This window comes from Phalacrocorax aristotelis, chromosome 1 (genome assembly GCF_949628215.1).
Source record: "Phalacrocorax aristotelis chromosome 1, bGulAri2.1, whole genome shotgun sequence".
Classification (NCBI taxonomy): domain Eukaryota; kingdom Metazoa; phylum Chordata; class Aves; order Suliformes; family Phalacrocoracidae; genus Phalacrocorax; species Phalacrocorax aristotelis.
In genome coordinates, this window is record NC_134276.1 from 81,346,729 (window position 1) to 81,372,244 (window position 25,516).

General features: G+C 40.6%; 1 protein-coding gene across 4 annotated transcripts in view; it reads left to right on the forward strand.

Annotated features, from left to right (window-relative positions):
• SHROOM2 (shroom family member 2) overlaps nucleotides 1-25,516 on the forward strand; it is a 124,992-nt gene that overhangs the window by 91,275 nt on the left and 8,201 nt on the right. For 3 of the 4 annotated variants that reach the window (XM_075095136.1, XM_075095110.1, XM_075095118.1), the window contains 4 exons: nucleotides 33-136; nucleotides 16,940-17,692; nucleotides 21,426-21,977; nucleotides 22,881-23,061. In XM_075095136.1, coding sequence (XP_074951237.1) covers nucleotides 33-136; nucleotides 16,940-17,692; nucleotides 21,426-21,977; nucleotides 22,881-23,061 — 1,590 coding nt within the window. The remainder of the gene's footprint in view (nucleotides 1-32; nucleotides 137-16,939; nucleotides 17,693-21,425; nucleotides 21,978-22,880; nucleotides 23,062-25,516) is intronic. The other variant, XM_075095127.1, reaches the window with a different exon arrangement.

The window sequence follows — 25,516 nt, forward strand, 5'->3', positions numbered from 1 at the left end:
GGTGTCTTACTTGTGCTATAAACCACTTCTAGGAAGTCTCAGTTGAAGTAAGGAGAGAAGCAGAAGATTTAAAGGAAGATGGGAAGCGTATTTTCTCTAATGTTAACAGTCTAGATGAAAGGAACTGCACTGTAAGGTAAGTATTTCTTGATTTCTGGCTTTAAGAGATTTCTTGTGACAACTCTGATCTCATCTTTTCCTGACACAAACTGGAAGCTTTGCTATGATGGTTTCAGAGTTTTTTGCAATGCTTTTTTCCCTTGTTTCCCTCTTTCTCCCCACATACTTCAACGTGCATGATAGAACTAATGGTGGGACTGAAATTTATGGGGACTCTAGGGTGAGCTTGAAGAAATTGTCAAGTGTTGAGTGTATTACAGTTTGTTTGAAGCCAGATGATTCTTATTAGTGTGCATGAAACGATTCAGATATTTTTCATATTTATCAGTTACAGGTTTTTGGTCGGGGAAGGCGGGGGGAGGGAATGCTTTTGAGGTTTCCCAAACCTGAGTTTTCCAGTATTCTCCTTGGCAAAGACAGCGTGCTACTGGAACACAGTACTGCTGTGAATTTGACTTTTCTTTACTTGTGCCTTTACAGAATGCAGTACATGAACAGAAACCACCAAAAGTTGTTTTCCCATTTGATAAGCTCTACTTTTCTCTGTTAATTCATGTTTTAATTAAACTGTACAATATTTTCAGACTCTCTTCAAATGTATGACTGTACGCACAATGCGGTTCAAGTCCTTAAATGTCTAGCATGCAGAGGGGTGCCCTCCTCCTGGCCCACAGTTTGCCAGAGCCGTTGTAATGTAAGCAGTGATTTTAGTGATTGCTGATACTGCGGCTGCTTAAGTGGCAGCTGAACTGGGATTGTGCACACACTGCTGTTGCCAGGTTTGATAGCTCCTTTTTTTGTAACAGAAGAAACACACATATAGGAAAAATAATTTCTTTGGCTTTCCTCAGTTCTATAAGTGGTATTAATCTATCAAGGGGAGAGAAAATTATGAACTGTAGCAAGCACATACTCTAGGCATGACCATAAAAGCTCGTAAAAAATCAGTATTTATTTGTGGTTTTATACGGTTGTATTTTGCATTGCTTATGGCCCAGCTGAAGAGACCATCTGCTATTTTTCCAATTCTTTGGAGCCCTTTGTACTCACTGTAGTGATTTCAAAATGAATAGCCCATGAGGGTGTGAATGTGTGCGCCGGTGTGCGCACGCGCGTGGAGGGGAGATTGGGCTGGAGGGGAGGGAAGGGAGAGGGGGAGGTGGCAGCACAATCAGCCGGGAGCAGACGTGCTTCTGTAGGCAGACAGCATCTCTGGACAAGTAAAATGATTTCCATCCACCAGTGCTGAACCCTAGTCACAAAAGCATGTGAATAATACTCCTACGCCAGCGTTTTAGCAGTGTTTGTGCAGCACAATTCTTGCTTTATAATCACAGCATCCATGAATATCACATGACTGGGCACCAGCTGCAATAAATTCTTTTCTTTTTTCTCCTTTTTTATTTTTTAAAGCCAATACCTATTTTGACATATTATTTCAGATGCCATATTTGGCCATTTCACCACATCACAGGAAGTTTTGTAAAATTGTCTCTTGCAGTCTTTCCCTCAGTATTTGTGTTATGCAGAGGGCTTATATGTCTTCTGTATTAAAAAAAAAAACTGACTAAATAAAATCTCTCATTTAGGCATTTAATTCCTGTGTTGTGAACTACCACCACATAATGATGAATAGCTGTCCTCTGGGAAAGAATATGTATTTCCATGTGCTCTTTTTTTCTTTTGACCCTGTGCTCAAAAGGGACTGGACTCATCGTGACATGAATTGATTTTATGATTTTTGAGCTGCCCTAAGGGTATTTAGTTTCTTCCTTTTAAAAGCTAGCAATCTGCAAATGGCTAGCAAATCTACCTAATCTGTGGTGTATTCTAGAACATGAATATTAAGCAAACCTAAGGTCTTCCTTGTTGTCACATTTAATATTTTTCTTTGAAAATTTGGGTTCAGATTATATGGGGGATGGCCCTTATTTTGTGCTACTGAGGCCTGTGCGCTCCATTTGCCTTTGTGCTACCAAAGCCAATGTGACCATACTGGACACAGGAGCAGCCCTACAGCGTTCATGTGGGTTACATGTGCAGGGACCCAAGCTGAGAGCCAGCTGTGGAGTCCATGGGTGACTTCTCTGGGTTAGAGACTGTCCAATGCTACGGGGTGCCTCTGGCCTCCCTCCCCTCCAGTTGTTTTGAAAAAAAATGAATAATTTCAGTTTTAAATGAACTTTGAATGTTTACTGTTACAGCTTCCCTCATTATTTTCAGGACAAATATGAGTCTTTTGAATGCACTGAATCTAGAATGAAAAAGGACTGGAGTATTGTAACAGTTAAAAACGAGAAAAGAAAAAAAGTGCTCGATAAGCAATTGTTTTCTCCTGGGCTTTTTGCTGCTCGTTCATTTTGCTACAGTATTTTTTTGGTGCTCTTTTTTAGCACACAGTTGCAAAACCTAAGTTGACATTCCTTCTGAAAGTTGGGGGTTTTTTAAAGTTGATGAAGATAATTTGTGAACTCCTTTCATCTTTGGGCAATATTTTCCCCCTCTGAGATAAGTGAGTTCTTCCAATGAATTCAGGTTCTTTCATCTCCCTTTTCAGAAAAGCTACAACATGTTATTCCGAATTGCAGTATTCTATAGCTTGGACTACTATTTTTATAGGAAGAGAAAGCAGTGGTCTGTAGTAGCCATTATCGTGTCTCATGCATGAACCAGGCCACTCTTGTGATAAGCTTACAGGCATGTCAACAGTCATCTGACATGAGCTGAATATTTTTACACTGAGCCTTGATGTAATTCTAAATATGTTTTTAACTTTAGGACTGCTTTAACAGTGTTATGGGTCTCTTTGTGTTTGTGGAATGACATGTGCTGTTTATATAATTAACTTCCCTATAGATGTCTCCACAATTTCTACACCGGCATAGCCCTTCAAAAGGTTAAGGATGGAAAAGTGCGCTCTGGCCTGTAATCTGTGGCTTCCTGCAGGATGACACAGCACACATACAAGTCATTCTGCATCAAAAGAATAGTGCTTTATGATCTAATTCTTAAAATTGTCATCTACTAGTGATGTTCACAGCCATTCATCTTGTTTACTTTCTAAGAACATTTGACTTGTATCTCTATTAATTTGTTTCTGCAACATCTGTGAAAATTACATAATTTCAAAAAGCAAAAAAGGATTTATGAGATCACAGGTTGCAGAAAATCTTTCAACATTTAATAGGTGTCAAGTACAAGGGCATGTGCATGTCAAGTATGGGACCACAGCATGACTCAACTCTAATTAAACACTAGACGACGTTTACTTTAGACCTTTCGTGCCTTACTAGTTGCTCTTATCTCAGCTCCCGAAGGCAGAGGAACAGCCTTTACCATACAAAACCAAAGTAAAAGTCATTCTTGATGCCAAAGTTGACCTAAATGCCCAAGTTTGATGTTCTAACCAAAACTATATAAGCAAAATGTTTTCACCTTCCTCCCTTTTCTTCTGGAGGAAGAAACGGTGTAATCCTGGGCAACTGCTTCCTTACAAATCCGTGAAGAATTATTTTGGCAAACACTTCATGCAAGTATTAACAAGCGTCAACATTTTATGGTGCAAAAGAGGTCTACGTTCTCTGTTCTACACTTGACCTACAGCTGTTGTTATTTTTCACGTAGAGTCTTCTAAAATAAAGAAATATTTCCGATCAGTTTCCTAAGTATAGAATGACCTAACAAGTAGTATTTTATAGGAAATTAATTGTAAAACATGCATGATTACTTTTTATCTATTGTGCAGCGTACTAACAATTTCTACATTCATTTTATTCAAGAGCTTATAGAGTGAAGTGTCCTCTTTTTACAGCCAATTTAAGCATAATAAAGACAGTTACAAAGGTTTAAGTGCTCTTTTTTGAGGGAGATTAATTATTGAGTTAAAGAGAGAAGAAAACATGCTTTTCATGCTGCCAGAACATACCAGTTTGGTTGAAGTAATGCTTCAGATATCTGAATTCCTAATGATAATGAATTTCCATGTGAAAACGCCTTCTTGCATAAAGTTAAAATTAAAAAATAAATTGCAGTTTTCCCTTTCCAGCAAGCTGTGTGCAGCTATTTGTTGTCATCTGGAGGAAGTGCAGGAGAGCCAACGTGCATCCTCACAGGCTCTTAGCTGTTAACAAAGACTTCAAGAACATGAACTACTGAAGCCCTTCTATTTACATTAGCATTTCTTTATCATTAAGATAGGATTTTTAAGGCATCTGTTCAGACCACTTTTTTGCCAATGATGTCATTGTATGTATCATATGGACTAGTGGATGATGCAGTACAGTCTTGGGCTGTTTCAAAGTTTATATTGTGTCTGAAACTGGGAAAATGCTTCTGTGGCTCTTCCCAGGCATATAGAGGCAACAAAGGAGAGAGTCCAGCAGCATCTGTTCGTGTATTAGGAGTCCCCTGCCACCTTTCGTCTTCCTTAGATTTCTGTAAGATACTCGTAAATCGGTAGAAGTTTCATTGCCATGAACCACTGTCTTTCCAGTATACTAGTGTGTGTGACTGACTAATAACAGCTAAATAAATATCATGCTTTTGAGATAGTGTAACCTTGAATCACTGATAAATGAAGTTGCTTAAGAATAGTCATGCTAGGTGCAGTCCTAGGTATTTGTGGTTAACAGCCCTTGATGACTTTTTCTTTCAGAAAAGTGTCTAACTGGTTTTGGACCAGCATCAACTTTTGACATCCATAGCCTTTTGTGCTGATGTGTTGTGAGAAAAACCACTACTTCTGTGGGGAGCATGTGGGGTGTCTCATCTGTGAAAGCTGTTGTAAGGCTTTGCCCATCCTTTGCCTGTTCTTCTGTGTCTTTCCACATTCTTGTATGTTCCTTTTGGAGCAGCAGCAGAACTGCAACAACGTTAGGGTGCACTATGAATTCAAAAAGTAATATATTGACTTTTTGCTTCTTTTTTTTTTTTTTAAACTCCTCTGGAGTACAGAGATGATATGTTCATAGAACGGTCTGTTAAATCCTCCTTCCCCTTCCTGCGTAGCAGGAATTTCAGTTATACATCATTGTATATGTTGCTTGAGGTATAGGAAAAGCTATCCTGTGGGTTACTTTGCATTTATTAAATTTGAATTTCATCTGTTGTTTTATGGCCCATTTGCTCAATGGTGGGAAATCTTCAGCTTGTGTCTTTATTACTCAGAATAATTTCCTCACAGCAGCAACTGTTGCCATCTTCTTTTTTACCCCTTTTGTAAATCACCTAGATCTAACCAGTTCTGTTAATCATGTGATGATGCAAGAGAGGACTTTCTCCCATGGCAGTCAAATCTTTAAGAGCCTGTGGTGAGGATAATTCTTTTTTTTTGAAAGAATCTTCTAAAAATCAAAATAGTCTCTGTCATCCAGATCACTGCTGTCCACGTGTGTAGTGACTCTTCGTAAGAACAGTAATGCATCTGAGACGTGGCTTTTCTTTGTCATTTTAACACACTAGTTAGTGCAGCTGCTGAATCTCTTTGTAGAATTTCTACCTGTTTGCTTAATTAAGTTTATGGTTCCAAAGTTCTCCAGATTCATAATGAATATGTTTTTTTTTACTCTTGCTCTCTTTCTCTTGTTCCCTCTCCAACACCCTCATACCTTCCCTCCCCAAACATTGCATGTGTCACTTTGCTCAAGCAGTTGCCCGGGTGTCAGAGGAATGGGTAGTTGTGCATCACAGCTGCTATTTCAGTAATTTCCTGTGGGAGTTTCAGGTGATTGTCATATAGTCCAGGAAACTCATGACTACCCACTTAATGGTGGACAGCATCTGAGAATAATTCCCGCATAGGCTGTTCTTTGCTTACGGAGATGTGAAGTGGAGTCCATGTCAATTTTGTGCTGTGGCTTTCTTTTCTTTTTATTCTCACTGTTGTATTTTTGGCCCTATAATCTGTCTGGCAGATACCTGTGTTTGAAAAATGCCCCACCCACCCCACCCCTTTTTTTTTTTTCTTCTTTTAACATCTTTAAGAATTTGTACCTCCACCTTCCCCACCCCCACCCACACCCCCTTTTTTGTGTTTATACATCTGTTTTGCTAGAATAGTTCTGGATTTTCCTCATTTGGGTAAGACTTTAGTTCTCTGGTGGATGTCCTTGTATTAGGGTTTAATTCAGCCTTTGGAGGGGACAGAGAGAGGGAAGGAAAAAGGGTGGTCTTCTGGGTTTCTTGGTAGGTGTTATGCATTTTCTGAGTTTCATATATTGTATCTTCTGTCACATGTTATCTCTTAGCATTATACCATCTGGCTTGTTCCTTTTAAAAATATTCCTCTCATGTATGTAAGTGCCCTTTTCAAAATTAAATACCACAGTGTGGATTCTTGATCTTTCAAGAATGATTAATCTAAATACATATGGCCACTGGCACAGGGTAGCTCTTCATAGTAGCAAAGTTTTGAACCAGATTCTTGTCATACTTCAAGATCAAGGCAGGAGTTGCATGATAAATTGTCCCACTTTAAGTTTTTTTCTTCCTCCTGCTGCCCATTTTAAAACTTTCAGGCTGCTTGAGCTGAGAGATGCATGGTTCTTTGAGAGCATCCCAAATGCACTAGTTTGGGATCGAGGAGTGGTTGTGGCCAAACAAGAGTGCTAAACCAGGCAGGGTCCCCCCATTGCCCTCCCATCCCTCACTCTCCTAGCGGTGCTCAGCCTCTTGCGGCTGTCAGGTGCACGTCCTACAGGTCGGTGTGATGCTCTGCTATGGCTCACCAGCGGCTGCTGGATGTCATTAAATGGGTGCTGGACTGTCTCCAAAGCCTGGGTTTGGTTTACAGTATGTTACAGTCATGTAGCCCTGTTTCTCCCTGATCCAATTTGCTCATTCTCCATACCCTTGAAAGTGCGGTTCTCCCTCTGCCTTTGTTAGGTGAATTTTGAACTCCTGTTCCTAAACTTGAGGGCAGCTACCCCACCTCACATACCCCCTTTTTTCCTTCTTTCAGCTTCTTATTACTGAGTGAAGTTCCTTTCACTTAATTGCTGCTGGCACATCTGTTCTCCATTGTGCATGCAGTGACAGCTAGGGGTATGCGAGGCCACTGTGGTCTGATAAAAGGAAGTGTTGGAGGGTAGTTTCTTCTTACGGAAAGTTTCCTTCCCTGCCCCCAACGGTGAGTGTTACCAAGCCTGAGAAGCTGGGAGAAGTCCTAGCTCATTCTGGAGGTACTGGATTTTGGGGCAGGCGAGAGGAACAGCACACAAAAAACTTTGTGGAGAAAGAAACAGAGATCATTTTGTAAGCAGCAGTCCATTTTTGTGTTCTGGTTTAGTTTCACTGCTTTCCCTGGAAAGAGGATTAGAATGAAGACTGTCTAAAGACTGAGTTTTTGTTGCATCGCTTGAAATCCAGCTGTCGCCTTGTGGCTATTTTAATGATAACAGCTGAGTAGGGAGATTAGAGATAATATAATATATAGTCTCCAGTGGTTATGCTTGTAAAAGCATCACATGCTGATGTATTATAGATCTTATTTTCCCCTAAGTTACTTGATGAAGAGCGTCTTTGGAAATAGGTGACTGATTTGTCTCCTCAGTGCAGCGGTTCATATATTTCTAACATATGGAGTGGCTTTATGGTGTTCTGGTACTACAAGCTAGCCTGTGAAATGTTCACCTTCTGCTATAAGCCCTTAGGCAGTATGGATTGTGATTTGCTGTCACGCAGGAGACTGTTTATGCCAGTAAATTTGAGTAAAGTTTTGTGCTAAAAAGTAATGTGACAGCTATAACTTCCATTTCTCTGCATGGGCCAGCCAGACTTGCTACAGTCTGTTAACCAGTTATGTTGTATTATGTAAATGGGTGAGTTTTCTTGAAGTCATTCTTTCTCTATCTTGAAATCAAATAGACAGCTTTGGGAGATATAAAAACTTTAGGAGAGGATATTAACTGGATATCTGCTGTATCATAATATCTAACTGCTGTATGTGGTTTTGCATGCAGTTTAAATAACATTTTCCTCCTAAAGTGGTCATCTTTAAAATGATCTTTTAATGCATATTGAAGCCTTAGCCACAGTTTCTCTATTAAGTCTTTAATGTGTTCTTGTAGAAAAACTGAAAGGAGCTTGAGCTTTGCTCTGATGAAGGCCTTGATGCCTCTGGTTTCTAAAGATGGAGCATGGGGGTGGTAATTTGCTCATACAGCATGAAAGCATTTCGTTCTTTCCCTGCAGAATCTCCTGTAAGAGAGAGCGCCTGTACACACAATGCATGCAAAAAAATTCAAGCTGGAGGGCTGTTGATGAAGACTCTGCTCTAAAATTAAAGACACGGTTATTTGAATGTTGTTCAGAAAGGAGTCTAGCAACACACTGGACTTTTTAAACCGTTAAAATATTTAAAACTTGTGGAACTGTCGTCGCTGATTTTCACAAATGAAAGGAAAAACCCTTAAAAAATTAAAGGACTTCTAAAATTTTTTTTTTTAAATAACCAAATCCAGGGAATGGGGGCGGGGGAAAGGAAAAGCTTTGAAGTCTCTGAGATCTTTTCCCTGAGGTCAGAAGTTTCTGATGATGTAACATACAATACAGACCAAGCCTTCACTTATCAAGGTTAAAGTTGATGGAGCTTGTATGAACTTGTCAATCATAGGAAGCAGGCAAAAACAAGCCAGCTGTTGTGAGGCATGGCTTTGAAAATCCTCTGCGTTACAGTAAATGAGACACAGAGGTTGAGACAGATTGAGTTCTGCGAGGCTTTCAAACTGGCTGGCACATTTGCAAGGATGCAAAGCTCACGTATCCAGTGAATATGGGTAAACAGCTGTAAATCCTGGTAAGATTGTCTTGTCTTTAGTGTTAAGGCGTGAGAGAAACAGCTAGAGGCGTGCGCCTTAATTACCTTTTTCTGTCAGTTCTGAAGAGAAATTTGCAGTATTAATTCATACAGTATTTCTTTTGTTCTCCAGGTCTTTGAGTACAGGCTGTGTCTTCTGTCCCTATCAGCAGAAGCTACAGTAGCAAATTAGGAACGATGCAATGCTTGGTACATAATTTTATTTTGTTTAGCGTAATCGACTGCTCTGTTCACTGATGGGTTGGGAGAATAGGAGGAAAACATGAGTTAATTCCAGCTAAGATGCTCTGTGTGCATATGCTCGCACACGCGCGCTGTTTTTAGCAGCTTTTGTTTTCACAGTTGGCATCATGCACACTGGAATTAGAAGGCAGTGCCTTTCGAAAATACTTGTTTTCTGGACTGAGGGCTGCAGTGCCGTTGTTGTGGCTCAGGGTGCCAGGCTCGGGGTTCCTCTCGGCTAGGGGTGGTGCGAGAGCTTTTCATCTTGTTATTTTACTGGCAAGGCTGTTAGTGTGAGTGCAGGCTCGCACGAAGACCTTTTCCACAGCAGCAGGAGATATTAACTGGGAGTGTAAGAGAACTGGATGTTACTATTGGAAGCTAGCGGTGAGTGTGGCTCTGAGTGAAAAGATGGCTATTGAAATGTGTGGATATGCATGCTAATTAATTTAAATAACTGGTTTAGGGTTGTTTTTTTTTTCTTTAGAGATGAGCTACGTGTTCATTTTAGTGCCTGCCTGAGAAACCCAGGTGACCTAGCTGTTATTCACGAAGTGTTTAATTTTATAGCTTCTGTTCTGTTACTGAATTTTTGTTCAGCTGCAAGCAGCTGTTTTTGATAATAATAGCAACAGCATATCAGGAGAAAAAAGTATAGATGTAAAAAAAAAAAGAAAATAAATCAAAGGAGTGGCAACTGGAATGTAGGGGTTTTTTAATTAATTGACAAAACAGTCATTTTTATTTGAGCTTTTTTTAACGTGACTGTGATTTCCTTGTTAGCAGTGTTGGATAGTGTTGTCTTTTGTCTCTGCAGTGGTTGCCATTTGTGTAATATGATGGCTCTTGTTATACTGTTGGGATATTCTGATGATTGAATTCACTGTGTAAGTACAGAACATATTAACTGGTTGACTTAAGTGAGCAGAAGTCATTTTATTTCCATGCAGGCGATCCCCTGTGTGCTAGGACAGGCATGCAATAGATAAAACAAGTAAGAAATAATATTTTTATCATTGGTTTTTGATGTGCAGCAGAATGGAGGAGGGGCTTTTATTTCCTGAACTAAGGAAAGAAAAACATCCCTCCCTCAGCCCTTTCCCACAAGATTCTTCCCTTCTACATAAAGGCCCCTATGCTGTTATAAGAAATGTAATTTTAATCGGATTTGATTTTTACTGTGGGCCCATGTGTTGTGCTGTTACCCATGACTGGCCTACATTTCATCCATCAGCATGTCTTTGCTTACCTACTCCAGAATTAGAGTGGGTCTGTTAAATTTATTTCTGATTTTCATGGGGAGAGAGGTAACATTTTGAGAAAGATAAAGAACATGAGCTGAAAACCCATTGCTGTGTATGTTGCCATGCATGCAGGACAGGGGAGAGATTCTGGTGGGATCGACGGACTGGCAAGCAGTGTCTGTTATCATGTTTCATTCTGTGATAAAGCCAGGTGATAATGCAAGGGTTGTTAAGCTAGAGTGACATTTTGCTTTATCACATTGGGTGCAACAACTAAGCTGTATTTAGTGTGACTGACTAAACAGAGAGCTGCCATCAAGGCACAGATAATGTTAACAGGCATTCGGAGACAGAATTGGAAAACCAAGACTCACGTCATGATAAATGGGTTGTAGTGAAAGTATGATATGCCATGAAGTATACTTTGTGAAATATCTTGCTGGTTTTGTACCTTCAGTTGTCTCCTGAAGTATATCAAGACATATCTTTCTATCTTTCTTTTCCTTTTTTTTTTTTTTTTTTCCTTCTTTGAGAGAGCATTCTCTCCTCATTCAGCATTCATTCCTCTTTTCATTCTTAATACATGCTTTGTACATTTGCTTCAGGAGTGCTTCTGGGTTGCTAGTTGCCATCATCTGTCTCTTCAGAGCAAGGCAATGAACAGCTCTACTTCTTCATAGTGACTTATGTGCTGTGCCTTTTCCTGGAGTGACTGTAATGGTACAGTCATCGTGGCCATTAAATTATTTGTTTTCTGGAGGGTCCTTTTTTCTATGCATTTGTCTTTAAAGATTTCTAAGTAGTTTTGTAGTCCAAGCTCTCATTTGGCGTCTTTGGAATATGCTTCATGTGTCACTGTATGGTGGATAGTGCATGCTGTACTGACTCAGTAATGATAGCAAATACAGTGCTCATCAGAAAAATGGGCCGCTGGTAATATAATTGCATTTGTATTGGATGTCCAAATTGTGGCATTCTGGTGTCAGTGTCTCCTTGGCATTGCAATAGTAAAACCAGTTTGAGGATTTCAAAACCTTTGGGGTGCTGGAGCCTTTGAAAGTAAAAGCATGTGAGACTCAGATGAGGATTCAGATACCTAATAGAAGAAAAATGTCTGCCTGTGAGTGAAGTGCTGACTCAAGTTATAATCCATAGAGGTCTTGGTCCTGATTCAGTTGGCTAAACATAGGTGTCTAGTGAGACCTGAAATAGCCCAGAGCATCCCACTTGGCTTCCAGCTGCCACATCTTTGGGGAACTGATGCCTTTTAATCTTTAAAGTTCCTGAAATGGTATGAGACACCTATGTTTGGGTAACTAAATTGGTCCCCTAGTCAGCGAAATCAATGTGTGATTTGCTTGTAGGCACTACTTTAGGGTGAGCTGAATTTTTTAGATTGCACTGACCGTATCAATATGGATTAAGATGTGGTATTAGGCCTCAAACTTTTTCCTAAATTTCCAACAGTCTTACCCTGTGCATCCTGTTGCAACTTTGTAGCATCCCATTGTGGTCTCAAGCAAAACTGTACTGAGTAGAAGAAACTACTTTTTATTTGCGGACTGTTGCAGAAATGCTTTTGGATCCCACTGTGCCAAGTGCCAGGAAAATACACAATGAAAACATAGTTTCAGAACATAAAGTTCACAGCTGGAAAAGTAGCATATCGGTGAGGGCTCTGCCTATAAACAGAGTTTTGGCATAAGCAAAGGCTGTGTTTCACAATTGTTTTAAGCTGCACAATTATCTATTTTGAGCCAGGTCTGTTCCTTGATCAAATTTTCTGTGGGGCTGTACAATTCCTACTGCTAATACAATGGAGAGAGCGGGAAAACAAAATCAGAGTGGACTGAGAAGGAAACTGCCTCTTTTGGCAAAATATCTGCATTTAGATCAGTTTAAAGGGACTGCAGAACTGTGACCTTGATTACTAGGGGTTGTTTCTATTGTAGGGTGAGGACTCTTATGGAGAAGACTTACTCAGGTATGAAGGCCTTTTTCCAATGTAGGTGGTAGTGTTTGAGAAGGAATTTTAGCTAAATCAGAAACAGCCACTCCATTTGCTCTCTTTTGTCCGTAAGTTAGTGCAGGGCATGTTGTTGCTTACATACCAGTGCTTCGGTTTTATGGTGAAACTTTTGCACAGAGGTCAGGTGTTTAACAAACGATGCATTTTTCAAATGTTGGCTAATGCATTTTTGCAAAGCTTATCTAGTCTGGGATTTTAAAGCTGGAGCATCTTGTGGCACTGTTTGACTTGGCCTGAAGCGTTTGCAAGAAACTGTAAATCAGACAGATAAAATCAGACACATTGAGTTGATCGAAGTGACTTTCAGTTGTTGAGATACGATATTCAGTTGGATCATTCTACCTCTGAGTCCAGATTTAGTCAAATCCTGAGTATGGGGCAAATGAAGGAAGTGGTTTGTGGTTGTTTTTTATGGCAACCAGAAATGTTATCCTTTTGATAGGCATCTATACGTAATGATTCATTTTGGTAATTGCTCATTGGCTCCACTGGCAGGCTCCTATTAACGTGCGTGTATGCGCGTGTGTGTGCGTATATATATATATATCTCTCTCCATGGTTTAACTTAATTGTAATAGCTTACACTACTCTTACCTGTCTCTGGTTTGGTAGAATGTCCCGTTGTGTTATTGCTGGGGACTAGGGTGTCTGGGCTGGAGAGGAGGCTTGGTTGATTTCCCTGGCTTGGTGTTTACTTGGCCTTTGCATTTCAGTCCTGAGTATGTATGCCCCAAGCTAGCGGAGCCAGAAGGAAACAGAGGGATGTACTTGTCCATCTGGGTAGAAAATACATAGTGCCATTATGGAGATACCCATTTCCACCCCCACGGTGGTAAGTGGCGGTGTTGTGTTCGGTGGCTGCGGCCACGATGCGGAAGGTGCAAGCCACAGAGCAGAGCTCCTCCCAAGCTCACCTGGCCGACGAGTGCGCAGCCTCCTGTCTCCGCACACACCTCCGCTGGGAGAGCTGAGCCCTCTTCTAAATGAGAGCTTCTTAAAAATCTTGCAGACCGGTTTTCATAATGAAGCAATTTCTTCTTTTTTCAGTTAGAAGCATATTTTGGGTTTCTTCCCCCCGCCATTTAGATAGAAGGCTCCTATACTTAATTCCCTTTATAGACCTTAAATACCAAGAGCAGGTACAGTAGAAAAGGCTCATGTTAGCCTCCTGTAATAGACTCAGCCTTACTGAATAGCACTTTGTATCAACAGCGTGAGTCTATTGATGACACTTCCTTTGCAGTTCAGGTGAAGTGAGCAACATAAGTTATCTGACAGTCAAAGCTGTAATGTCATCGCGTGCCAGGGATGGGGAATGTGGTGTGAGCTTTCCGGATTCTGTTGCATCAGGAAGGCTCTTGCATTGGTATAGTGTGGCATTGTATCATGGGTATGGGGGAGCTTTGGGTTTGAAGACAATTTAGTTTAATGTTTTTGATGATGACTGGTTTTTTTATCTAGAAAGAAGGTGGTAATTAAGTCAATTGTCATGTTTTCAGATGATTTAAAACTGTTCTCACTGTCTTGCACTTTGATGTTTGGTTATAAATGATAAGTTCCTTTCAGTGGTACAATATCCTTGCATAATCCTATGGATCTCACTTCCAAAACAGGCATATCGTTACATGTAGCACCAACAGATTTAAAGTAGCTTAGTGGACTTCTTGGTATCGATAATAATGTAACACCTTTGCAGGTTCTTGCCACTGTGTTCTCCTGGGGCTTGAAGCTTGCTTTCTTTTCCTCCTTTCTGAACAGTAAGCTCAAATCTCTCCAAAATAATGTGATAAGCATGTTTTGCATGAGGACCCACTCACACTAAATGCAAACTAGCCTCAGTGTTGAATGTAGCCACCTTTCCTCAGACCCATTTTCTGTGGCACTGCAAAATGTTTGATTAATTTTGTGGAAGCTGTATGAAGGCACGTATGTGATTTCTGAATTTTATCTCCACATTTGCAAATGTTGCATCTCTAAATTTCTCTGTGCTGTGATTCTTTATTTCCTTTTACTCTATTTTGGAAGGTGTGACAGGACTACTAAAGCACTCATTCTGAGCCAGGGTAAAATTAAACAAATTTGGTTACATGCTTTGGATATGTAAATGTGTCAGATCGGTGGTTACTCTGTCCTGTTTGCTTCCACCAGCACACCCGCTCCTGACGTGCATGCAAAGTCCAATGTATACTTTCCAAACTGGCTGAGGTAGTGCATGTAGTTTATGTCTTTGCGACATTTTGTGTCATGCCCTTGATTCTTTGTGCACCCAAGTGCGGCTGTTATACTGTCTTATGTTTTGGCTTATGTATGTGAATATGAATAGAGAGGCCTGAAGAATTTTTTTAGCACAGGTTAGCTAGGAGAAAATTGTGCTCTGCGTGGATCATCTAGACAATGAAAAGCACTGATTTAAACATGGTATTTCATACTGAAAGCCTGCAGTCTTAATTTGGTAAATATTTTCATTAAAATTACTGGAACTATTTACAGGCCCAGTTCTGCTTACATTGAACTCACTAGGGAAAACCAGCTGACTCTAGAGATACCATGTAACCAAATCTGAGTGGTGTTGGTCTTCCTGGCCTCACATCATTTTACTTAACAAAACTGTCCTTCATCTAGTGTTAAAACCGGAGTCAATAAATACTGTTTTGTAAAACAGAATTGACTGAATTTGCCAGACAACCCGAAGTTGTCTGAACCAAGTGCTCTTAGTTAAGAGCAATATGAAGAGTTCTGAGTTTGAACAGTATCCAGCTCCTCATTCATGTTAAACTGAAAGCTGACCCGTTAAAATGGAATTTTAAAATTTAACACTTCACATGAGAGACAGAGATTGTATAAGTGATGGTTCAGAAATTAAATTGTGAAAAAGCCATCTCTCTTGGAAGTACAATGCTATTTTATTACTGATGTGAAAATCAGTGTGAAGTACAATTATTAAAAAATCCCATACATCGGGCAGTTTAATGACAATGTCCAGGTTTTTTATAGAACTTTTTTTCCATAAGTGCTAAAACATCACAGGTCCAAGGACTAAAAAAATAACGATTTTGAGACTGTAATTTGATCATACAGGTGTGAAAGTAGAACCCATATTTCATCAGTTGTCTTCCCTCAATGCTACATTTTAAATATTTGTTTTAACCTAATTAAAATAGTAATGCCATCTGAAATTGCTCCTTACCTTTTTTCTTCTTGAATTTGTAATGGACTTAACCTACTACTTATTTTATGTGCTTTTATCTCAAATTTCGTTTTCATGCACACTGGAGTTAACCACCTATAGTCTTATTCTTAAAACTGGTACAGTACGGTTGAGAACCTGTTTATGTTGAAAATTTAAGTAAACCTTCCTTTACAAACAGGCTGAGAAAGATGCCTCTTTCACAATCCCCTTGAAAGAAAGCTTGGGCAGTGCACATCTACAGGGTTACTATTTCAAAATAGAGACCAGTGCTATCGGTCGCACAAATTATAGTAGAAGCTTTCTGAAGCCTTTTACTTCTCTGTTGCAGCTTCTTTTCTAAGCTCACAGTGTCTCTTCAGCCTTCTTTAAGTGGAGAGCAAACCTGTCTCCTCTCAGGGCTCCAGAGGTACTTTTATTTTTTTTTCTGCCTCCTGTTTCTTTCCCAGTTTGTCTTCATCTGGTGAGCACAAATGAACTGCATGTCTTGTGGCAAATCACGAGCCTGGAGCTGCAAAAGCCTTTTTCCTGGCTAGAGAAATAGAGGGTATAAAACTGGAATAAACCCCAAAATATTTCTGTCTAAGATAAGGCCTTTTTGGCCATTGTTTGTCATTTGTGCTGACAGGGCAAAAGAAGTTCCAGTTTAAAATAAGCCTGACTGGAAAATGCTATCCTTTCTAAGTTTCCTTTTCTGCCTTTTTTTCAGGAGATGTTCATTTTCCCTTTCCCAGTTTTTTAGCTTTGGCAAACATTTTCTTTCCAGGCATTTTGTTTTTCACCAGTTACGCAAAAATCCAACCTCTAGATTCATAATTAAAGTTCATGGTATCCAATTCACATTTAAAATTACACTGAAGTATTAATTTTGCACATGGAGAAGAAACTTGTTTTCTGCTCTTCGTTACTGACTGAAGCAAGAGGAGAATTAAATTTTAGTATTAGGATTCCTCTTCTCAAGACACTTTGGTTTTCTACTGGCATTTGCACGTTTGGCTGTGCCACGTACATCAGCACTGGAGGTGTGCTGTGCATTTAACTATGCCGTGCAGACTGTGGCACCTCGGGTTACCTGAAGGTTTGTCACATCCTGTGGCACTCCATACTCTAATTTAGCCTGACATTATGCTTTGACTCATCACGTTAGATTAGGCGCCCATACATGAGAGAATGTTTCTGTGCCATACAGTCACCATAGATTGGAGGAGTTAGTGTTAAATGTTGGATGTGATCTTGGTGTTCAAGCTTCCTGGATCGGTACGGTGGCCTCGCGCTGAAGGAAATAAATCAGCAGCGCACTAACGACATGTTCTTCTCTCTAGGCAAGCTGACACAGGGGCCCTGAGGGAAAACCCACGGGAGAAGAGGGATCAGCTGGACCAGAATTCAGGCCACAAGTGGAAGGCATCTGTCAGACCTTTGCAAGCACGAGAGCCTACGGTTCTGCCTCACGAGGGCCGGGGGAGGTCTGGGACATTGCCCAGTGATTACAGATACTCTCTGGAAAACGTGAACGAGAAGAGCAAGGATTGCAGCCTGCCTCATCTCCCCTGCTCTGAGCCACAGACCTTGAACCACTCCTGTCTGTCCCAGGGCAAAGGAGAGGAAAACCATAGGGTAGAGCCAGTGCTGCTGAACAAGAAGCGTGGACCTGCTCCTCAGAGGCCGCCACCACCTAAAAGAGATAAATACAGGCGACCAGATAATTCTGCGCCGTCACTTGGCACCTCTTCTGAATCTCTCCTGGTAGTGTCCAGCCAGCCCTTTCCGTCCTCGTCCCCAAGCTCCGCTGAAGTATTTGCCAGTCACTCCTCTCTCAGTCAGAGTCCTGCAGCTTTCAGTGGAAAACTGAAGAGTGCTAATCCACAGCAGCTCCAGCAGGCGTCCTCCACGGAGAATGTTTGTCAGCACTTAGAAGAAAAAACGCACCTTAGGTCTGAGTCTGTATTATCTTCTAAGTATCGGTATCTTCAAAAACCTGGCATGGAGACATCAAGGTCCCCTTCTCCTCAGTTTGCACCACAGAAGCTCACTGATAAACCTCCTGTGTCCGTACAGGATGAGAACCCAGCCAGGTACTAGATTTAATTCCTTTACCTTTTTATTAACACTTTTTTGCCCAATTCGACCTTATTAATGGTTGACTGTTCATTTCTTTGCTAAAAACACATTCTTTGGGTTCACTAAGCATGAGCCATGGCAGCATGTCTTAAAGACGCCTAAGACTTGTGTGAGATGCCAGTTGGTACCATTAAAGTCCTTCAGCTGGTTTGTGGTTTCGTTTAGCTGACTGATGCTGCTCACGTGTTACAGCTGGTAGTAGAAATTTAAGGGGGTGGATTCAAATGGATTTTCTGCTGTAAGTCTGAGTGAAATCAAATTATTCCCTGTTGTTGTTTCCCCCACCCGAGTCTGTATATGAATATGAATTCGTGTAGGGACAAAGTAGATGTGGGAAGGGAAGCTCTATCCTTTGTAAGAATATCTGCTTTGAAAGCACACACAGTAAGGTACGCTGCCAAATTGTGACTGTTTTCACGTTGCTTTTATGATGAAACGGGGCGCTCCAGGTAGTCTGTGGAGTGGTCTGCAGCACTGCTTGTGTTGAGATGGGCTGAAGTTTCAGCAGGAGAATGTCAGTCCTTTCCCAGGCTAGATATATCAGAATTAGACAAACCAACTGAAATTAATTGATTGCTGTGTCTGTCATATGCTGCTAACATCATAAAAGGTTATTCTCCCACAAGATAACAAACTCTTCCAGGAAGCTCAGGAATCTTAGTTTTCATAAATCCTTCAGCATTATAATTCATGGTTAAAGAATGAAAACAAAACCTCCAAGCTGAATGAATGCAGAGGTTGCTTCTGTGAGCAAAAGTAGTTGAAATAGCTTTTCTTTACTGTAATGTAAATAGTTGAATAGGCTAAATCATGCTGTTTTCCAGTGTGCCTTAGGATTTAGAAAACACAAATCACTTTTTTTTTTTCTAAACATGCATTGACATTTTTCTTCTTGTAACCGGAGGGAAAAAAAAATGAGATTTCATCCTGCAGTGTTTTTAACATGAAGTAATAATACAGTTTACTATGAAAAGTGCAACATGTCATGTGAACCCTAGCATCCATGTGCAAAAGTAGATGACAGTAATGACTTCCTTAATGTACTGTTTTAACTTCCTTAATGTATTGCTTTATGAAAAGATACCAGGGATGCACAGAAAGCTAATTGTGTTTGTTCTTCCTTCTTACTAAGCTTTAATGTTGAAATGAGCACTGAGGTATGCCTAATTATATGCCCATATCTGAATGGTAACGCACTTACCCTGCAAATCTTTTGTTAACATTTAAAATTCTTAGGCCCAGACAGCTCTTTTTTGTGCACAATGTATTGTCCTCAGTTAACAATTACGTTACTCAATAACGCAGGCATGGCAAAAAAGGAAAGATATGCAGGTCATACCTCTGATCCTTCTATATGGTATTTACTCTATGGCATTTATTTCATATAAGTAAAATAGGTCAAGCAGATTTATCTTAATATGCAAATAGTTAGATTTGGCCTATTACTTCTGTTAGCTCCTTGCATATGAGCTCTTGGACATGCCAGTTTGCATGCTGTGGACAGCTAATGTTTGATGATGTCAGCATGTAGCTGATTACTCTTCTTTTAAGAAAGGTGTCTTATTTATCAACAGCATAAACTGAGTGAGTGTGTAGGGTTTCCTGCAGTGTTTTAGGTAGAACAATGTAATGTGGGGTAATACTGATGGCGTGCAGAACCCAGCTATTTCCAAAGACAACTTTTTAGCAATAATAAAGATTAAAAGAATGCATAGGAGTATGTTCATCAATAGATTTCTAGTAAACACGCGCTCAGGTCAAGGAGTCACTGTGCTTGTGGTTGGAGTAAAGCTTTGTAATGGCCCCAGAGTTGCTGCAAGTCAAAATTTCTTGCCACAGTTCCACAAATGGAAAACCTTCAGAAATCAGGAGGATAGTGATTGCAGAAACAGAATTTCTGAAGCACCTGGTGTTGAACTGTCTTTGCTCTGACTAAAATCAGTTGACTTGATGATGCCTTAAGTATCTGGAAAGTCTCTTACTAGGCTGAGAGGAACGTACTCAGAATATCAAAGCAGAAGACAGGCATTTTAGGTAAAGAATTGCAGTCAGTGCACTTCTCCAGTTGCCCTACACACGCTGATGCACGCATCTTGTGTTTCGCCCGAAGTCAAAAATGTGTTCCTCTTCAGTCTAGTGGAGTCCAAAAGGTGTGGGCTTTATTTAAAAACAAACAAAAGAAAGGGTCGGGGGCAGTGGCAGGCCTCTGCCCAGCCCCACTGCAGCCAGGAGGAGAGCCCACGTCTGCAGGCAGGGAGCTGGGGCTGGGTGGTGGGCATGGGAGCGAGCTCTTTAAAACAACAGTTGCCTTGAATGAAAACACCCTGACTGAATGGGAGCGGGGACAGGGTTCAGCATGGGCTGGAAAACCTGCCCCAAAAATTGGATCAGTATGCCAAAGCATGTCTGCAAAGCACTTGAGGAAAGTAAATACCTATTGGGAGGCTGCACATTCATTCAGAAGCAAATATACTTTTCAAATATAAGATACAACTTCTGAAAAATGTGAAGTCAAACAGATTTTGCTATTCCCTACAAAAGAAAAGAGCAGCACAATAAAGTATAAGTTTATTTTTGAGGGAAGTGACACACCCACACTTAGAGGAAAAGAGCTGTAGTATGTCTTGCTCACTTATCTGAAAGGCAGCAAGCAACCCGGCCAGATGAAACCAGATATTTTAGCTAGTAGGCAATGTTCCTTCACTTGCTGTCGAGCTTCCAAACCCACATTATGACAATAATTTTAAACTTTCTGCAAACTCAAAACCACCAAACTAGTCTTCAGTTTCTTAGATGGTTTACATACAGTACAGATGTTTCAGTAATGCTATTTAACATTTTATTGTCCAATTTAAAAATCTAAGTTAGCCTCCTTTTTAAATAGCTTGCCTTACTGAATGTCCAAGGTGACCCTTTGTGCTACGCAGTACAGAATTTTTGCTATAAGCTTCCCTTAAAAGGAGTATGCAGAACTGTGTGTTATCCTCTTCAGTGGCTGGTTTTTCTCCTTTAAGTAGAAAAATAGGACACTGCGGTGAGACCTATCTATTAAATTTCTGTATCTTGTGTGAAATTTTCACAAATACAGATTATTTTTTTTTATATCATGTAATTAAGTTTTGAATTATTTCCAGATTTTCCATGTGTGATTATTTGTTATTCTTGTAGCTCAGCAAAGACCTAGCCTGCAGGATGCTTCCATCTGGTCTGTTGTCTCTTCCCTTGGAAGAGCTGGGAACTGATGTGAGCGCATCACAAACTCCCCAGGCAGCTAAGCTGCCTGTCAGGACAAAATCTGCGTGAGGCAATGAAGTTGAGCTTGAAGCGTGTTTTTCTCCATATGTGTGGCAGCAAAGGGGTAAAAGGTGGTTCAGCAGCACTCTCTCAAATCTGGGGCCTGGCTGCTGTGACTGGATCCTCATGTTTTGGAAACAATCAGAAGTCCTGTACTGTGAGTTTTGCACAAGGCGGATGTTAGGGTTACTTACAAATGAACTAATACTACTTAAAATGTGTAGACAGAAAAGAAAACGTGTAAATTTAAGGTTTGAAATACAGTGCCAGGAATATTCCATTACCTGGATCTCTTACCTACCTTTTGTCATATTTGGGCTTCTCTGATATGCAGATAAGAATTGAGTTGTAAGGTTCTTCCATTTCTAAAGATGAATCTTCCTTATTTTCCAGAATTGAAAGGGTTATAGACAACAATACTACGGTGAAAATGGTTCCCATCAAGATAGTTCATTCTGAGAGCAGTGCAGAGAAGGAGAGTCGGCAAAGTCTTGTCAGTACTATGGAGCCTCCTGCTTTACCCAGTGGTTTGGAAAAGGACCAAATTAAAACACTCAGCACTTCTGAGCAATCCTACTCACGATTCTGCGCTTACACCAGGCAAGGTGTAGAGCCAGAGCCAGAAGCCAGAACCAAACCAGGTGACCCTCAACCAGCCGAAGAACCTGGGAGCAACTTGAAGGATGGCAGTGCTGCCACACCAGCAGTCAGTTATGTAAAGGCCAAAGAGAAGACCTTTGAAGACTGGAAGTCAGAGGAACTAGCCAGAGAGATTGTCGGAAGAGATAAATCTCTAGCAGACATACTAGATCCTAATGTGAAAATAAAAACCACAATGGATCTGATGGTTGGAATATTCCCTAAAGACGAACACCTCCTAGAAGAAGCTCAGCAACGCAGGAAGCTCCTGCCAAAAGTCCCTTCTCCAAAAGTTTCAGAGGAGAAGTGAGTATTACTTTCTGTAGGCCAGTGGTTCCTTGGAAGCTGCTGTCCAAAATGTGGCAGTTTTTGTAGGGGACTGAAGGTGACGATCTTCCTGCTGTGAGGTTTGAGGCTTTACTGACACTTTTCTGTTAGAATAGGAGTCAAGCATAATACCACAAACGATACTGTTAATGACAGAAAAAGAGCAGTGTTGTACAATGTGAAAGGTTTCCCAAGACCTGGTTGAAAACTCTTTGTCTGAGAACTTAAGGAATAATTAACTTCTCCTATTTCATAGTGATTAGATATTTTGCCAAGATCATCCAGTCTAGTAACTGGATAGAGAAGGAACAATATTTTAGCCTTCTTCACGTGATGAAAATTTACAAAGGCAACTTGAAGTGGGCACAAGGCGTTTCCTGGAAGTGAATGAGAACAGTCAGAAAAGATTTAAATTTTATCCATGTTGATGTTCTGTGGGTCTTTTGTTACCAAATTAAGTTGCAGCCTTCTCAAGAAGTTCACATGTAATTCCATAATCAAAAAGATAAAGACTTATATTGCAGTTTCCCACATTTGGCAGTCTGAAACGATATTCTCTCTGACACCGAGATCTTTGTGCTGCTTAGTAAAATGTAACTTTACATTTTGTTTCTAGCTGAGATATCTTAGGTCCATTTCACTCGTTGTAATGGTGAAAGGTTGTCTGCACTACTTCAGTTTTAGCTTTTGTGGTGGGCATGTGCTGAGTTCAGGCAAATTTCCTTCACAACCAATATTTATTTGTCTATCCTATTTCTACAGGTAATGGCTTTCTGTTGAACCCGCTGCTTGCTTGGTGAAATGATGTCTTTAAAGGATTGTCTTTTCTTTTCAGTGAGTAGGGTGTCAAGGCAGATAATGAAAGTTTTGACTTTTTACCAGGAAAGAGGAGCAGAGCGCGCCATCTGCCATCTCCCTGACAACGAATTCTACTTACTACAGCACATCTGCACCAAAGGCAGAGCTGCTGATTAAAATGAAGGACATGCAGGAGCAGCAGCAACAGCAGCAGAGCGAGGATGATTCTGAAGATGAGCTGGATCATGACCTGTCAGAAAAGAAGGTAAAAGGCATTTCTGAAAGTGTAATGGGAGGCTCTTGGTTATGTGCATTTTATTAACTCTGAATTTGCTAGGTAAACAGCCCGAAATAAAAAGCCTTCTACGTGTACAGGGTCACTTGGAAAATCAGCCTTTTTCTTTTTTTAAGGGCAGGGGGATTAAGTGTCCAACTGTGAATTTAGGAACTTCATATTAGGTGCTTTTTGCAGCTTGGTACACATTTTGGAAGAACCCAAGGGGAGAAATTTTGGGGAGGCTATTTTCAAATATTGTTTTCAATTTGAGATTTCAGTGTATTTCTCTCACTCGCTATATACAAAGAAACAGTAGTGCTTATGTATCCCATCGTGTTTTTGAAATTTGGGTCCACTGTTTGGGTTTGTCATGGCAGGGGGGAAACACCCCCACCACTCCCCACATCCCCATCCACCCACACCCCCTTTTTTCCCCCCATTTGTTTTCATGAGCAACAAACCACTTTGCCTTCTATTTCTCCTACCTCCCAAATTAATAACAGTAGTGGTGGGAGATAGCTAATCAGCTTGGTGGATTCAGTAGAAGTTACTCATCACAAGGGAGGCAGTCTACTCTTGTTCATCCCCATCCTTTGGTGTTTTATTTCTGGTCTAAGGTCAACACAATCCTCTAGGTATTCAAATGATGATATAATGGCATTTCTGTTGTTTGCAAAAGTGTCGTCCTATGTTCAAATCATTGCACTCGTCTCACTAGTGATTTGGCACAAAATATTTTAATCATAGTTTCCAGTACAGGTACGCTGGAGGAAATGGTCTGTTTGATAAGTTAAAGTGATGTAGTTTAACTCTGTTTACCTAAGCCAGTAATGCAATGGTGTGCAAATCTTTTTTGTTAAAGTCAGCTCTCTGTTGAATAATCAACTGCCAGGGTGCATTTGGTAACCCAGTCCCAAAGAAATGTCTTCTAATTAAATATTAGGAATATATTGAGTCGCTAACAATGAGAGATTCCATATGCGATTCCCACCTCTGGTTCTGTGCAGGAGTGGATGCCACTGCATTTGAGTGGGCTGTAGTGTTTTCTGTTACCACTCTGGTTTGGTTTTTTTTTTCCTCCCTCATCCTTCCCTCCCTCCCTCTGCCCCCACTGCATCACACAGTTCAGTACAGTGTGCACTGCTGGGGTCGTGGCATGGCTACAGTGGGAGAGAGCTGCCCTTACCCTCTCACCAGAGAGCCGCTGAATCCAACAGCTGTACTACTTAGACAAATTAAGGATTTCATGGCATTTGGAATAATTTGGGTTTATCTGGTGCCACACATGATGGTCATGTTCATCGTTTTTGCCAGAATTCGTTTCCTTCTTGTTAATTATGGAGTGGAGGGTGTTAAAATTAAACCTTTCTTGTTTGCCCAGCAAACTAAACACTAAAGCTTTTATAAGCAAAGTGTCATTTATATATGCTGGTGTCTGTTACCAGGAAAATCATATTCACCCTTTACATACTCCTCCCTCCATCCCCCCAGCTCCAGCATGCACCACTAATCATATGAGATGGAAAGTATTTCATGAAGAGCTTTTAGCAGAGCTCCCCCATCTTCTTCCCTGAATGCCCATATTGTAGCGTCACACACATTGCTGCTTACTTCTCTCCCTGCTGCTCCACACGCGTTAGGATGCAAGCACTCAGTTCAGTGGGCTTTCATCTTGGATCTTGTCAGAAAATATATCAAACTCATGCTAAGTGGGTCAAGGCATCTTTATAAAACAGCTGGAATATATAACTTGGCCCAGCTTCACATATTTGGCAACAGTTTAACAAGGGATCATTAAGGACCTGAACACTTTAATAGCACACTTTACGACTTAAATTATTTTAGAGGAGGCATATGCCCAGAACCTGTTCCTTGATTCCTAGAAATTGGGCAGTTCTGTTATGAGATATCTTAATTGCAGTCCCCTGTGGAATTATTGTAATATTTGTCATTCTCTGCTCTGCAAACCAGAAATGTGTGGTGCTTTTTTTTTTTTTTCCCTTTTGAAATAAGTATAGGAATTTCATGGAGTCGTTGGTGGTTTTGTTTGTTTGGTTTGGTATTTTTTTTTGTTTGTTGTTTTTTTTTTTTTTTTATTTGGGATGATCCCTGTATTCCCAGCTAGCAGGAATGGAATGTGTGTGTCTCATGTACTGAATTGAATGTAGGTTGACCACAGTTATAAAATACTGAACAGATGTTGAAGACACTACAGGAGTGGGTTTTGTAGTAAGGAAAATCCGTATGTGGATGAGTAGGAAGTGTCTCCTTTGCCTTCAGGAAAGTTTCAGCATCTTCTGAAGAGTGTAAAAGTAACTGAAGAATGCCAAGTTTCTTCCGCTTTCAGGCCTGAACCAAGTGAAATGGGGTGATGAGCTGAGAGCAGATTAATTTACATGAAGTATGCCAAGCAGTGAACCACCTGAGCAGCACTCTGCTGAGC